Consider the following 15,035-nt stretch of genomic DNA (forward strand, 5'->3'; position numbering starts at 1 on the left):
AGAAATTAATTAATTAATTCATTATCCTTTCAATTTTCCCCCTTGTCGTTGAAATTAATATGTACAAAGTTGTTAGATTGATGATTATGATGACGATGAAAAACTGGAATCTCTGGTTTTGTTCAGCTTATTGATAATGATGATGATGATGATGATCACATGAAATATTTTCAACCTCAAATTATCATTGCCAAATTGTCATATTGCTTATAATAAAAAATTTTTTTTTTTGAGTAAATTTTAAATGATTTTTTTTGTCTGTTGTCCGCTTATGGGGATTTATTATTATTATTTTTAAATCTATGTGGTAATTAATATTAATTTGTCATACGACATGCTATGAATGCAAATTTCCGTTTATTTTCCCAGGCGATTAAACGATTAGTATTGTAATGATTGACAACAACAACAACAAAAAAAATTCAATCAATCAGTATTGATCAAAACAAATCAATTTTAGGTCAGAAAAAAAATCGATTGATTTTTATATCAATATCGATCGAATGGGACAATGTATGTCGAGTGTTTGCATTTGAATCATTCAATGTTTTTTTTGTTCATTATATTGTTTTCTTTCGATAAATTGATAAATTTGATGATTGTTCCATTTGGTGTTTGACATTGTGAAAGCATATTGTGTGTGTGTGTGTTGTATGATTAAATAATCAAAAGCATATAACCTTTGATGATTATGATTAAGAATTTTTATTATTTACAGTTTATAGTTTGATGGATCATACCATCATCATAGATAATAATCAATCAACTGATAATAAAATGATGTACTATCGATAAGGTAATTTTTTTTCCTATTCAACCACCATCAAATATACTTGATCTTATCACCAAGGAATGTATGTATGTATGTATTTAATAAAATAAAATAAAATAATATATCATCTCATATGGAAAATGTCTCTTAATTATCAATTACTTGTTTCTTATCAATAAAAATGATTCGATTATAGTGTTTGGCAAAGTATCCACCACATCATACGAATGTTTTCTAACGAAATTTTTTTCGTTATTCATTTTAACCATTAAAAAGAACATCGCAACTCAATATACACCCATCCAAAACAATACAAATTGTTGCACAGACATCCCATGTCCATCCATCATACGATTGATTTAATTGATTGAAAAAAAAAACGAAATTGACTGACAACTCTTGACAAAAAGTTGAACAAAATTTCATCGACAAATTTTTAAACCTAATTAAAGCATCATATAACCAGTTTTTACAAGAAAATGATGATGAAAACATCTTTAGCCATAACGGCACATCGTTTTATTTTAACTAGAAAGTAAGTCCATTTTGTCAATAATTATTTGCACACACACACACACACACGAACATTATTTCATTTTTTTCTTCTTAAAGATCTTTAATATTTCCTTTTGATCTTATCAATCATTTTTATTCCAATTGCATCAATGGATACGATCTTTTCTAATGATAATAAAGGTAGTTTTTCATCTGCATCACTGAATCTTCTGAATCGAATGATCATTCATTATGGATATGTTCGATGAATTATGATCATCAGATTCATACGATATTTTCCTGATAATCGAAGCTGATTATGATCGGAAAACTTTTTTGTTTTTAATCACAATAATCAATGATCAAATGTTGTCATCGTGATCATCGTGATGATCATCAATGATAGAAACAAACTAAACATTTATCAGAATTTTCCACAAGTTTTCTAAATTACAAGGGAGTAAAAAAAAATTCATGATGACAAGAAAAAATTACTGCTAACAAAAAAAAATTGTCAAATTCATTATTAATACAATGTTTTTAACTTGGACAAAAAAAATTCCGACAACAGCTTTGAAAATGCGCTCTGTCATCACAGTACCAAAATGGCAAAAAAAAAAACAACATCATTCGACAAACAATATTTTTTTTTATGACGCCATTGTTTTTTTTTCCATCAAAGCGGTCAAAATGACCTGTGACCTTGTTTGTTTTCCAATGGCGTATTTATGGAAAAATTAAAATTAATTGAATCGTTTAATGATAATTGATATATTGATTGATTTATTGTAATCTATCTATCAATAATCGTTTGATATTTTGATTTTGATGGCAATCCGTTTCATTTGTATTCGGCAAAGTTTTAGTACATTCCATTGATATATCAAAACAGTTGTAGTAGTGAATGAAACTTGATATATATCGGTTTTGGCTCTTTTTTCCAAATGATTTTTTTTGTTGTTTTATCTCATTTATGGCAAATTGTTTGTATATTTTGATGATAATTATGACGTCGAAGAAATTTTTTTTTTCACAAATCGTGTGTTGCCATTTGAATTATTATTTTTTTCAAATGTCGTCGTCTTGCTTGTGTTTAATAGTAAACAAAGCAAAATGTATATGTCGGCCTATATATATAAAAAGAGATGAGTATTCGTATTTCAATTTAAAATTTTATGCCATCTAAATCGTTCCATGGCTAAAGAACAACGACATTATTCGATTCAATATTCGACCGTAAATATTTTTTTCGACATTAATGAATCGTTTCCATTTTCGATGCTAAAAGGAAAAGTCGATACTACTGCAGATCATCATTTACATTTATTTGAAACATTATTCTCAATCTAGATTTTTATATTTTGAATTATTTTTGGTAAATTTTATCGACTATTATTGATAAACTAATTGTAATCATAATTTTTTTCATTGTTTTTTTTTGTCCCATCAATAGTATACGTTTGACCGATCTAGTTAAACATCGAACGATGATTTCCGTTGCATATCAAAAAGGTCATTTTGAAGGTACAACAAGCCTTGGTTGTCAAACGACCAAAACATTTAATACCGTTTCGAATCGTGGCCTTACAAATCTTAGTGCAGCCACACTTAGTGAATCGGTAAAGAAATTTATCGAAGAAAAAGCACGTATCTGTAAACCGGATCAGATTCAAATTTGTGATGGATCCGAGGCAGAAAATCAACAATTGATCGATCTGATGGTCAGCCAGGGAATGCTTGAAAAGCTTCCGAAATATGAGAATTGGTACGTTAGTCATTCAATGAATATATTTTTTATTTAACAACTTGAAATTTTCCACTTATAGCTGGTTAGCCAGAACCGATCCAGCCGATGTGGCACGTGTTGAATCCAAGACGATAATTTCTACACCAAACAAACGTGATACGGTACCAATACCGAAAGAAGGTGTCGATGGAACATTAGGCAAATGGCTTTCACCAGAAGATTTACAGAAAGCTTTAGATGAACGATTTCCAGGCTGTATGAAAGGTCGTACCATGTATGTTATACCGTTTAGTATGGGACCAATCGGTTCACCATTGTCAAAGATTGGAATTCAATTAACCGATTCAGCATATGTTGTTGCATCGATGAGAATCATGACAAGAATGGGTGAAGCTGTGCTAAAAACATTGGGTGAGAGTGATGATTTTATTCGTTGTCTTCATTCGGTTGGATGTCCATTGCCATTACAACGGCCATTGAAACAGAATTGGCCTTGCAATCCTGAAAAAACATTGATTTCACATATTCCTGCTCGAAATGAAATCGTTTCATTTGGTTCTGGTTACGGTGGAAATTCATTGTTAGGAAAAAAATGTTTCGCTCTACGATTAGGATCGATTCTAGCCAAACGTGAAGGATGGTTTGCAGAACATATGCTAATCTTGGGCATTACTAATCCACAAGGTATTAAACGATATGTAGTGGCAGCTTTTCCATCCGCTTGCGGTAAAACAAATCTGGCTATGTTAACACCAACATTACCTGGATATAAAGTTGAATGTGTTGGTGATGATATTGCATGGATGCGTTTCGATAAAAACGGTGTTTTACGTGCAATCAATCCGGAATATGGATTCTTCGGTGTTGCACCGGGTACTAACAATAAAACCAATCCCAATGCAATGAAAACCATCTCAAGCAATACTGTTTTCACCAACGTTGCCAAAACATCTGATGGTGGTATCTATTGGGAAGGGTTAGAAGATGAAGTTGATCCAAAAGTAAAAATTACCTCATGGCTGGGCGAAGAATGGACAAAAGATAGCGGAAAACCAGCAGCACATCCAAATTCACGTTTCTGTGCACCTGCTGGCCAATGTCCAATAATTGATCCATGTTGGGAAGATGCACAAGGTGTACCAATCAGTGCCATCATTTTTGGTGGTCGTCGTCCCGAAGGTGTTCCACTTGTTTACGAATCATTTGATTGGAAACATGGTGTACTAGTTGGAGCATCATTACGTTCGGAGGCAACTGCAGCTGCTGAACATAAAGCAAAAGTTATAATGCATGATCCATTTGCAATGCGACCATTTTTTGGCTATAATTTTGGCCATTATCTTGATCATTGGTTAAGTTTTGCAGAAAAACCAGATTTACAGCTTCCAAAAATATTTCATGTTAATTGGTTCCGAAAAGATAAACAAACTGGAAAATTTTTATGGCCAGGTTTTGGCGAAAATTGTCGAGTATTGGATTGGATCATACGACGTGTAGAAAATGAAAACATTCAAATGGTATTTTCATATATTTTATTTGACCAACAACTGATTGACTAATTTAAACAATTATTTTCCCTGTAGGATTCACCAATCGGTTATCTTCCAAAAAGAGATTCATTCCGCGCTGAAGGGCTAGATATTGACTATGATAAATTGTTCGATGTACCTAAAGATTTCTGGAAACAAGAAGTCACCAGTATTCGTAAATATTTTGACGAACAAGTTGGTGAAGATTTGCCTAAAGAAATAGCCGAACAATTGAATAAATTGGAACAACGACTCAATCAGTAATGATTATGACAATACAAAAAAAATGAACAGAAAAATGAATATAACATTTATTCTTTTCTTTCCTTATCGATTTCAACGAAACTCCAATGTGTATCTAACTTAAAAAAAACTTTTAAAATGAATAAAAATATATTTTATATTGTATATTTGATTTTAATTCAAAGCTATTTTAAATTAACCAATTAAATAACTTAATAAATCAAAAAATCTAGTTTTTATCAAATTACAAAATTGGCAGAACATTATAAATTTTGGAAATATTTCGACTTTAGAGATGAATCTAGAATAAGATTTTGCATTAATCAAATGTTAGACTTTAAAGTCCAAAATAATGTAGTGATTACAATAACCTCTTCATTATTTATCAGTCATCTTGAATAGTGACCAAGATGAATTCAAAATTCATCCAATCAATTGACCAAATTGACAATCTTTATAGAATATGAAAATATAAGGATGTCACAGTAGAATGAAACAAAGCCATTGAATAAATCATGAATGATAATCGTGATCAGTACGGGCATAGAAATAACAATATCCAGTGGTCAAGGAATTTTTTTCAAGTTGTTTGAAAGGAACTTGGGTAATGATGCTATCATCACAGTGATACCATTTTTGATAGTCAAAATTATATACATAACAAGTATAATGACCACATGTTATTGAAGGGCCTTGATGACAGATTACTGAGACTAGTTGATATCTTTCACATTCGGTGGATTGATCAAATACAACTTGATCATTTGTATCGGTCTCGTTGTTGGTTTGTCGATTTAAATTTGTTGCCGAAATGACCATAGCACCATTATTTTCATCTGAATTCAAATTCATTGATCTAATGTTAGCATTACTGTTGCTTGTAAGTCGAGACGATGTTGATCCAGAATTTATTGGCTCATCAAATTCCAGTCTTCGGGTTACTGATGAATTCTTTTCTTTCAAAATTGAATTATATGATTGTGTTAAACTGAAAATAAAAGAAATTGATTAAACAAAATTAAATAATAAACATTGATTTGAATATTACCTTGTCTTATATGGAGTCGATAACGGTGACATTAAACAACTTTGTATACGAATAAATTGTTTGGGCAAATAGATTGTATGGGCAACTGGAACAGCTGTATTATCTTTTGAGCCATCTTCCGAATATCTTAACATTTGAATGAAAAGAATCTTGGGCAGTTTAACGAAACGTTTTTTTATTATGAAATTTTCATCACAGTCCGGACATTTTGATCGACTAATTTCATTATTAAAATATCGCAAAATCGAAACCTGAACATTTGAATCCAATGGCAAATGAAATGTGTTGGATTTGTAATTAGGATCGACTGATTTGGCGCATGGTTTTCGACATTGAGGACATTCAGCTTCAGCAAGAATTTCATACTCGAAACATCGATCAATAGGATTACGATAAGATGAAGCAGGAGAAAAAAATTTGCTATGATTTTGATCAATTTCTTGTTTTATGTTATCAAGAATCAATGTAAAAAATTCGGCAGCATCTTGTTGTTCATTGGATTTGAAATTTTCAACCCAGGAACAGAAAGAATTTTGAAACAAAGTCAAAAATTCTTCGATTACTGATCGATTTTCTCTACTTTGATATTTGAGATAAAGTTCAATAAAATTATAAGTTATTGGTAATTGATTCTCAATTTCAGTACGTATATATTCACTTAATTTTGTATAGGTTTCGATAACATCTTTCATGAAAAAATCAAACGAAAATAAAATCTGAACAATAGCATTCATGTAACAAGTATTGCCAAGATTAATCAAACCAAGTGGGGCATTCTTTTCATTAATAAGATCTGGATCATATTCAGCTAATCGTGCCCATAATTCTTCATCATTTTCAGTTTCACGATTATTATCGCCGTCATAAGCAACAGATGATAGATTGTCATTGTCAATATTATTGTTGGCGTTTTCAATATTCAGTTGCTCATTAGCCGTGTGATTTTCCTGTGTGCCCAATATATCATCAATTTCTTCAAATTCATCCGATTGTTGATCAATCTTTTTTTTCTTGATTGGTGTGAACGCAACAATCGGCTCTGAACGTCGATTATCTTCGAAATAATCTTTCAGAACTTTTTTTGGGGCATTCGTTTCCGTTGGCTGTTCTGGATGTCTATCGAAACTAACATTTTCTCTATTATGAGCACGACGGAAACTGACAATATAGTCGCGCATATTACTCTGGCCACAGTTATTTATTAGGTCTAATTTTTTGAATGGTTGCTTATGAGCACTCATAGTTTTTCCTATTAATAATCAAAATAAATTATATGAGAAATTCCATTAACATTATAATATACGTTTGTATCCATGATATTCCGAATTCGTAATACGAATATTCTTTTTGGCCAAACTTTTTACAAAACGGTCGGAATTCCATTCGAATTTTTCCACCTTTCTGACCGGTGTCGTTTGTTTGACATTCTTGTTGTTACTATCCAAAACATCACTATAATCAGTACCAGCGTAAAATTTATCTGGTGTGAAAACCATTTCGTAATTAATGGTAAACTTGATGTTCAACTTGATCAATCAAATTTAAAAATAAAACAATTGAACGAACAAAATTCACAAAAATCAACATGAAAAAAGCGCATTTTTTCCTTAATGGTTACATTCATAAAGTACGTGTCATTTGCAAATATAATTTTAATTTTTTAAACACAAAGCAAAACGGCTTACTTCAATTGTTATTTACAGTTATTATAATCAGTAAATTAATGATTGAATCCGACTTGATCAAAGAACTAAATTGGAAAAAAATGATGCTGCTATTCTTTATTCATCTCTTTTGATTTGTTTGCTATAAACGTTTCGATCCTTTTCTTAAGTTCAACATCGGGAATTAACATGTCCATTGTAAGAGGAGTACGGGTATATGGATCGGTATGATCACTAAAATTAGGGAAAAATATTTTAAATTTTAATAAAAATTAATAAGAAATCGTACTAACCTCAGTAAGTGACGAGTTATTGTAGCTCGATCCAAAATCTTGTGGGAATTGGGCAAAATAACCGGATCGCTCATCAACGTACTCATCAATGGATCCAAAAATTCTTCGGGTATATCATCCATAGGAATTTCACTATGTCTATGACGAAAAATCAATTCTTTAACAGATTTATCCACAACAAGCATATCTTGACCGAGCATCGGTTGGCCCAATTTATTGGTGAGAATTTCTTCTGCTTGAATAAGAAGATCAGGCGAATAGGACCGATCATCACGACCAATGGCTAAACAGAATTCTTCATATCTAGGATTGACTTTATTGCTTCTAATACCACCACCTATCGTATTATTCATATCTATTGATATCGGATTATTACAGGCCAGATTGACATAAATTCTGCTGATATTTTTGACCAATTCACCAGGATTGAATTCATAATCGTTCATTTGTTTTACTTTAAAATTACGTTTATTCGGACCCACCAGATTATGTAGAAAATAGTTCAACATTGCAGCCATTCGATCAACAAGAATTCGATGTGAGAAAAAAGATTTCACATGAGAAGTTATGGTGGCCAATGTTGCTATTGTATCACGACCGATAAAGTTATGAAATTTGGCCAGACGGCCTAAATGTACAAAATTAGCTTCATTATGTTGCCGTGTAACTTGCGGTAAACGTGACCAAGCATCTGATTCACGTTCCTGTTGAATTTCACGAAGTTTAGACATAAGAGATAATCCTTCATCAAGCAAGAAGATTGCATCGTTAATCAACAGATTAATGAAACGCAGAAATATTGGCAATTGTACACAATCAACATTGGCTTCGGCAAACGCGGCCAGATCAATCAATTTCATTTGATGTTGTTCAATCGTACATAAATACTTGAATACAACATACATTGGTCGACGATAATTGAATTTTTGTTCGAATGCAACCACATCGGCATTATTAGCCTCATCGGATATTTCAATACTCACAAATCCACTGAGCAATGCCGGAAATAATTCTTCAATGAAATATGGTTTAAGGAATAATTGTTCCAGATGAAAACTATGAATATAAAAATTAATTACGAATAAAACATAATAAACGGATCAAATACTCACGGTGCAAAATTTGCTTGTACAGTGGGCAATAAAGCTTCGAGCATTTCGGCCATTTTGGCACGCAAATGAGGATTACGCATTCGTTGAGGTGATCCCATAAACAAAATACTCATCACCATAAATGGTTCAAGACCGGATTTTAAACTAAATACTTTTGGTTTGATTTCAAAATAACGCAAAAATAACATAAAATCAATGATATTTTCAATTATGAATTCCGGAACCCATTGAAGGCACGGCGAAGGTTTAGATTGGAAATAATTTTTTCCATTGATTTGCGCATCTAGTCGAATGAATGAATCGGGACCTTCTTTATCCAACGGACAAACAGCTAGATTATTGATCCACGAAGCAGTAGCCAGATAAAATTCGAGCAATAAATTCAAGTAATTCGTTTCGGTCAATGCAGATTTCATCGATAATGTCACAGTCATGTTACGATCGAATTTAGTCAATGTTTCTTGTTGTTGTGGATTTAGGTTGTTTCGAGTCATAGAATTAAATCCCATTCCCATTCCAAGCTGATCCAGACGACGTTGCAACTGCCCATTTTCCTGGTTGATCGCAGTGAATCGTTCATGGATAACACGAAAACCGATATGCAATGATTTATGAGTCATGAAAAATAACCGACTTATAAAATTTGGCTGATAATCATCACCACTAATGTTTGGTTTTTCATCCACATTAGATTGTGAAATATTAGTTGTTGAAGATGATTGATCTGTTGTACGATTATTCGAATTGTCTCTAGCCACTCTAGATGCGAAATTATCACCGCTGATTAAAGAAGATTCTTGTTTCAAAATATTTAGATATGGTCCATAATCATTCGGCCTGTTGGTCACTGTTGTTGTTCCTTCTTGTCGACAATAACGAATATAAAGAGGATCAACTTTTAACATTTTTTCATTGATTGAATATGCGGGATAGATTTCGATTAATTTGCAATTGTTTTCACTCCATGTACAAAACGGTTTACATAGATTCAACAATACTGCCGAAAAATTAAGAAGAAACCCATCAGATATTTGCGATGTATTACCACTGACTAGCGTGAACAATTCATTCATCCATAATTTGGAACGAGTATTGAATGTAGCCAAACAACATTCAATCCATTTCAATGTTTTCGTTCGAACTTGTGGTGGCGATCTTAGTAAAGAATAGAATAGATCGGTTAGTTTAGTGCGTAATTTTTGTAGATAATCATCGATCTGTAATTCAATTCGTTCCATTTCAGATGGTGTATGTGTGGTTGGAGAATTGAAAAATTGATATTCAAAATCTGGATTGTTTAGTATCAAATTTAACAAGTTAGTATTGTTTTTTTTCGATGAAAATAATGATGGTAATGGAGAATTGGATAACAAAATGCCCAACAAACATTCTTGAAAGATTTTCTCCTGACTTGTATCGACCGAATTGTTTGATTGAACGTTCATAATTGAATTGAGAAATACATCACGCATAGGATTGCGAAAAGCATCTTCATTATTATTGAATGATGGTCCTCGGTTGTTTTGCGAAGATGATGCATTACTGGAAGAGGTCACACCGGATTCAAGTAATGATGACGGACTATTCAAATCGATGAATATTTCGGCTAATGTTGGAGATGCGACCAATATGTTCAACGAAGTAATATCATCAATAAATATCGGAGTTAAAAGATGAGACTTTTTGAAATTTTCACAAAATCTTTCATATAAAGGCTTGATTATTAAATTTAGGTTCAATTCACCAGGCGATAAATCTGACAATGAAGAATTATATTCAGAATTTTGTATGCCCATTTTTGCAGCATGTATAGTATCGGTAATATCGACAAAAAACTTTTTAAAATAATTCATATGATCGGAAAGCCATGGAGTGGTAAGTTGAGTGATTTCTAATAAATCGTTGAACGGTTTCATGGTTTGATCATCGTTACTACCATTTGTCGAAGCTACTTTATTCAAATCGGGCATGACTAATAACAAAGCAGCCTGATCAATAATATAACGTTTCAAAGTTTTTTGTTCGGACAATGGTATAAGATTGGCAAAATCTTTGACAATCTCATAACGACAATAACAATCAAACAAATAGGCCATACTATTGGTATAATCATCGAATATTCGAAATGCAAATCGATTCGAACGAAACAGACTTGATCGTTGATCCGAAAAGAATCGTTTGTCAATATAATATTTGTTTTCATTGAAATTTTTTTCAATCAAACTTTCGAATACATAAAGAGAATAATTTTCAAATGATAAATAATCATCACTTGCATCATGAAAAACTGAACATATTATCGGTACATCATTTTCGTTATCGGATTTTTGTCGTTCACCATCGTTAAGATTGATACCATTATTTTGTTGTTGTGGATAAATCTGAAATATTGCCGTCAAATACTGATGATTATATAAGGTTTTATTTTCCAATATATTAATTTCGAGGTCAGACATTGTCGTTTGTTTCGAAATTTTAAATTTACGTTGAATTCTTTTTTTTATATAAATAAATTTTCTCAATAATCTATTTCAACAATCACACGAATAACACACACACACATGAATTGAATTAGTTAAAAAAAAATCGAGTTATAAATGTTAAAAAAAACTTGATTCTCATCAAAGAAAAAATTAGGCAAATAATTATTGCTTAACCACAAGAATCACATAAATTGAAACGTATAATAATTTGGATACACACACACAAAACAAAAACATTGAATCCAATATCGGCCAAGAAAGAAAAAAAACTTTGCAATCATTTGCTGAGTCAAGCCACTATCCTTGTTTTTCGTTCATAAATGACGTTCGCTCAAAACATTCGAAAAAAAAAATTACAATTTTAATTTTAAATCAAATTTTTTTTTTAAATATTCAACAAACAAATTTAAAATTAAACTCAAAAAAGAAATTCGAATTCCATGTAATATTTCTATATGAAAAAAAATTTTTTGATTAATTCAATTTTTTTTTGGTTTGGTTTGAAAAAATTTAACATTATATTTTGAAAATAATGATTGATAAAAACATGGTATACATGATGATTTGTCTGGATAAACTGCTGGCATAATTGCAGGCATTCTCGGAACATGACTGAAAACACAAAATTCAAAAAAAAATCAAAATTCAAAATTAGGATTTTTCAAAAAATGTTGACTAACTTGAACACATCCTTTGACGTAACGATTGTCGAAATAGAATCCACCACAATGTGACACTAAATTAAATTTTATTCAATGTTATTTATCAACTCAAAAATAATAATTAAATAAATACTTACTTCGAACAAGTTCAGTATCTGTTGTCAATGAACCTGAATCTAATGCACAATCTCGAACAATCATTGTTTCTCCATTATCCTCTATTGCGATTGATTTAATTCATTGATAAAATAATTTATTATTATTATTAAATTATATCAATTTCATACCAAAACGACCACTTAGTTTAATACAAGCTGTAGCCGGATAAAGTCCATCACGTCCTTTTCTACCAGTCCAACAAGGTGATTGTAAAATAGTTGATGAATAATTATTATGAAATGGATCTTCACACCATTGATTAACACCACCAAATGATGTACATCGAAAACAATCAATAGATTCTATATAGTCTGATTGAGTCAACCGATTCAATGACATTATTGATCTACGAAAACAATGAATGAATGAATGAACTTACCAAAATTCAATTGCACTAACAACAATAATAATGTTGTTGTTTGAAATATTGTTGTTGATGGTATTGGTTGTTTGGCAAACATTTTTTATTTGTTTGTTTATTTTCTCATTGATAATACATTAGATTATATAATTTCAATGCAATAATCATTCAGATAAAATCTAGTAATATTTTCAATATTTTATCGTAATTTGCTCACTGTGATAGACAGAAGAAGAAACGAAAATTATTATCAATTCAGTAATTAGCAATAATAATAATAAAAAATGTTACCAATGAAGCAATAATGATTGGAATTTGTGCAGTGAAGAAATCATTTTGTATATTTGGATCATCATATAATTCAATTGATAAACGAATGAACCGCCAATATTTTTTTTTGGTTTATAGATTAGATCACTTAGTGCAATGACCAACCAAGCAATCAGCAAACAAACAGAATAACCAAAATCATAAAAAATCATAAAAATCTTTCGGATGATGATTATGATTTTGTTGTTGTTTCCATAATAATAATAATAAATCTCTCCTCAACAACAACAATTCTCTATAGTTCACCCGAAAATGAAAACAAACTATAAACACACATTCTTCTACCTTTTTTTTGCCGAATTTGTATTCTTCATTTTGGATTCAGATTCACAAACACACATACACACACACACAATCAATATTGGGTGACTCTTTGATTCTCGAGTTATGCATTTGAATTGTTTTTCTTGTTGTTTTTTTTCTCGTTTGAATTAAATTCTTTGTATATATGTTGTTCATTGTATATGAGTAATTCATGTTTTCTGTTGAATAGAATCAATTGGAGCAAAGAATATTCTTTTGTCGTTTCCCATCATCATCATCATCATCAAAGAGCATGATCAACAAACACACAAGCTACTCAATTCTGATCAAATCATATAATCATTTACCCCGAAAAAAAAACATATATAATGTATCTAAATAGAAATTCTTGAATTCATTTCATTCAACAACAGAGAAAAAAATCAAACGTTTTATTTTGAAATTCCTGGCAGAAATTTTTCTTTAATTAATAATTTCTTTTGTTGGAGGGGGGATTTTGGGAAATAATCAAACACTATTGTTCTGTTTTGTTCATTCAATTTTTTCAAGATTTTGATTTGAATAATTATTTTAGCTTAATGAATATTCTGTCAATCAATCAGAACGAACAAAGAGACAATAGATTGATTTGTACGGAATCGATTTCCTTATCCATTTGGCAAAAAAATGAATGAATGTTCGATGATGATGGTAGTAGTGGTGGTGGTCCAGAAGAATTATTTCCATTTCAATTTCTTCAAGAAGCTAAGCAAAGCAAAAAATCTTTTTTTTTCTAATAATATAAATTACATCACGTCGTTCACCTAAATAAATAATTTTCGTGATTGCAAAAGCGAGAGAGAGAGGGAAAAATTGAAATTTATGATTCCAACGATCGACAATAATAAACAGCGAAACCAAAAAAAAAAAAAAAAAACATTATTGAAAATTCTTGTAAACCACAATAAATCTAATAGAATTTTGTGGTTTGTGTTAAATAAAACATAAATTTTAAATTGTAAATTTTTCATTTTGATTGAAAAATGAAAATAAACATTTACATAATGATCATTATCCTTGATTCATTGGTCATTTTTTTTCCTACTAAATAAAATCATTATCCAATGAATTTTTCTCTGTAGTTTATAACGACGAAAAAAAGTTTGACAAATCATTTTTTTTTCTTTTTTTTCTTTTCTTCTTTTGTTGATCGGATTCTATCAAATTCTTTTGAGATAATGATGATGAGGATGTGTGATACGTGCATCGGTAATGATAAAATTCTCTTACATCAACAACGATCAAACGTTTTAAATTGATATTTTTGGTCAAAAAAAATCAAATTTCATTTGACTATACAAAAAAATGTTAATTTAATTAATTTTTTTTTCCAATTTTTCAACAACAAAAAAAGAAAGAAAGACGTTCATTTCTCGGAGGAACATGTAATTCACCATTATTGATTTGGTTGGTTCCTGAATATCTTTTTTTTTTTGTTGTTGTTTATGTTTCACAATCCAAAGAAAATAAATAAATAACGATTTTCACTATAATTCAATTTTGACTTGTTTTTGTTTTTGTTTTTGTTTCTATTCAATGACAATGTTTGTAGTTGGTTTTGTGGAAATTTTCTCTATTTTTCCCCTTGATTCTATCTGATTTTTCTTGAATTTTTTTTCCAGAATTTCGATTATCTGCATCTGCAAAGAAATATATTCCGTGATTGAATTATTCAACAACCAACAAAAAAACAACAACAGTGTTTTGAAAATTGTTGTTTTGTAATTTTCAAAATAAAATTACAAAGAATATATCGATCCTCAAGAGCTTAACAACAACATGAACAATGTTTGATTTAATTGATTTTTTTTCTTCTTTTTTTTCAAATGTTTCT

At 30.5% G+C, this 15,035-nt stretch overlaps 4 protein-coding genes across 4 annotated transcripts; 1 reads left to right on the forward strand and 3 right to left on the reverse strand.

The window, feature by feature from the left end:
- The first annotated feature begins 837 nt into the window (after window positions 1-837).
- Window positions 838-4,951, forward strand: LOC113797290 (phosphoenolpyruvate carboxykinase, cytosolic [GTP]-like). The gene is made up of 5 exons (XM_027347645.2): window positions 838-854; window positions 969-1,307; window positions 2,721-3,032; window positions 3,094-4,531; window positions 4,598-4,951. Exons 2-5 carry the CDS (start codon window positions 1,252-1,254, stop codon window positions 4,805-4,807), a joined length of 2,016 nt encoding a protein of 671 aa, XP_027203446.1. The 5' UTR covers window positions 838-854; window positions 969-1,251; the 3' UTR covers window positions 4,808-4,951.
- On the reverse strand, window positions 2,720-7,338 carry LOC113797293 (uncharacterized). Its single transcript, XM_027347647.2, has 3 exons — window positions 7,138-7,338; window positions 5,835-7,083; window positions 2,720-5,774 (listed from the first exon to the last, which is right to left on the reverse strand). Exons 1-3 carry the CDS (start codon window positions 7,328-7,330, stop codon window positions 5,300-5,302), a joined length of 1,917 nt encoding a protein of 638 aa, XP_027203448.1. The 5' UTR covers window positions 7,331-7,338; the 3' UTR covers window positions 2,720-5,299.
- Window positions 7,339-7,466: 128 nt separating this feature from the next.
- Window positions 7,467-11,608, reverse strand: Ube4A (Ubiquitination factor E4A). The gene is made up of 3 exons (XM_027347641.2): window positions 8,904-11,608; window positions 7,792-8,847; window positions 7,467-7,732 (listed from the first exon to the last, which is right to left on the reverse strand). Exons 1-3 carry the CDS (start codon window positions 11,357-11,359, stop codon window positions 7,609-7,611), a joined length of 3,636 nt encoding a protein of 1,211 aa, XP_027203442.2. The 5' UTR covers window positions 11,360-11,608; the 3' UTR covers window positions 7,467-7,608.
- Window positions 11,609-11,725: 117 nt separating this feature from the next.
- On the reverse strand, window positions 11,726-13,388 carry LOC113797342 (uncharacterized). Its single transcript, XM_027347699.2, has 6 exons — window positions 12,860-13,388; window positions 12,587-12,784; window positions 12,336-12,518; window positions 12,186-12,266; window positions 12,067-12,122; window positions 11,726-11,998 (listed from the first exon to the last, which is right to left on the reverse strand). The coding sequence occupies exons 2-6, from the start codon at window positions 12,666-12,668 to the stop codon at window positions 11,903-11,905; spliced, it is 498 nt and encodes a 165-aa protein (XP_027203500.1). The 5' UTR covers window positions 12,669-12,784; window positions 12,860-13,388; the 3' UTR covers window positions 11,726-11,902.
- Between the last annotated feature and the right edge of the window lie 1,647 nt (window positions 13,389-15,035).

Source organism: Dermatophagoides pteronyssinus, unplaced genomic scaffold (assembly GCF_027571235.1).
Source record: "Dermatophagoides pteronyssinus isolate colony J.1.1.1.1 unplaced genomic scaffold, Derpt_VIB-CSIC_2022.12 sq0002, whole genome shotgun sequence".
NCBI classification, from domain to species: Eukaryota; Metazoa; Arthropoda; class Arachnida; order Sarcoptiformes; family Pyroglyphidae; genus Dermatophagoides; species Dermatophagoides pteronyssinus.

Coding starts and splice junctions, on each gene's coding strand:
- LOC113797290 (XM_027347645.2), top strand. CDS start 1,252: ATGATGATGAAAACATCTTTAGCCATAACGGCACATCGTTTTATTTTA. Junction 3,033..3,093: donor CTTCCGAAATATGAGAATTG/GTACGTTAGTCA, acceptor TTCCACTTATAG/CTGGTTAGCCAGAACCGATC. Junction 4,532..4,597: donor AAAATGAAAACATTCAAATG/GTATTTTCATAT, acceptor TTTTCCCTGTAG/GATTCACCAATCGGTTATCT.
- LOC113797293 (XM_027347647.2), bottom strand. CDS start 7,330: ATGGTTTTCACACCAGATAAATTTTACGCTGGTACTGATTATAGTGAT. Junction 7,084..7,137: donor GGAATATCATGGATACAAAC/GTATATTATAAT, acceptor GATTATTAATAG/GAAAAACTATGAGTGCTCAT. Junction 5,775..5,834: donor TCGACTCCATATAAGACAAG/GTAATATTCAAA, acceptor TTTTATTTTCAG/TTTAACACAATCATATAATT.
- Ube4A (XM_027347641.2), bottom strand. CDS start 11,359: ATGTCTGACCTCGAAATTAATATATTGGAAAATAAAACCTTATATAAT. Junction 8,848..8,903: donor GTACAAGCAAATTTTGCACC/GTGAGTATTTGA, acceptor TTATATTCATAG/TTTTCATCTGGAACAATTAT. Junction 7,733..7,791: donor ATAACTCGTCACTTACTGAG/GTTAGTACGATT, acceptor CCCTAATTTTAG/TGATCATACCGATCCATATA.
- LOC113797342 (XM_027347699.2), bottom strand. CDS start 12,668: ATGTTTGCCAAACAACCAATACCATCAACAACAATATTTCAAACAACA. Junction 12,267..12,335: donor TAAACTAAGTGGTCGTTTTG/GTATGAAATTGA, acceptor CAATCGCAATAG/AGGATAATGGAGAAACAATG. Junction 12,123..12,185: donor AGATACTGAACTTGTTCGAA/GTAAGTATTTAT, acceptor AATTTAATTTAG/TGTCACATTGTGGTGGATTC.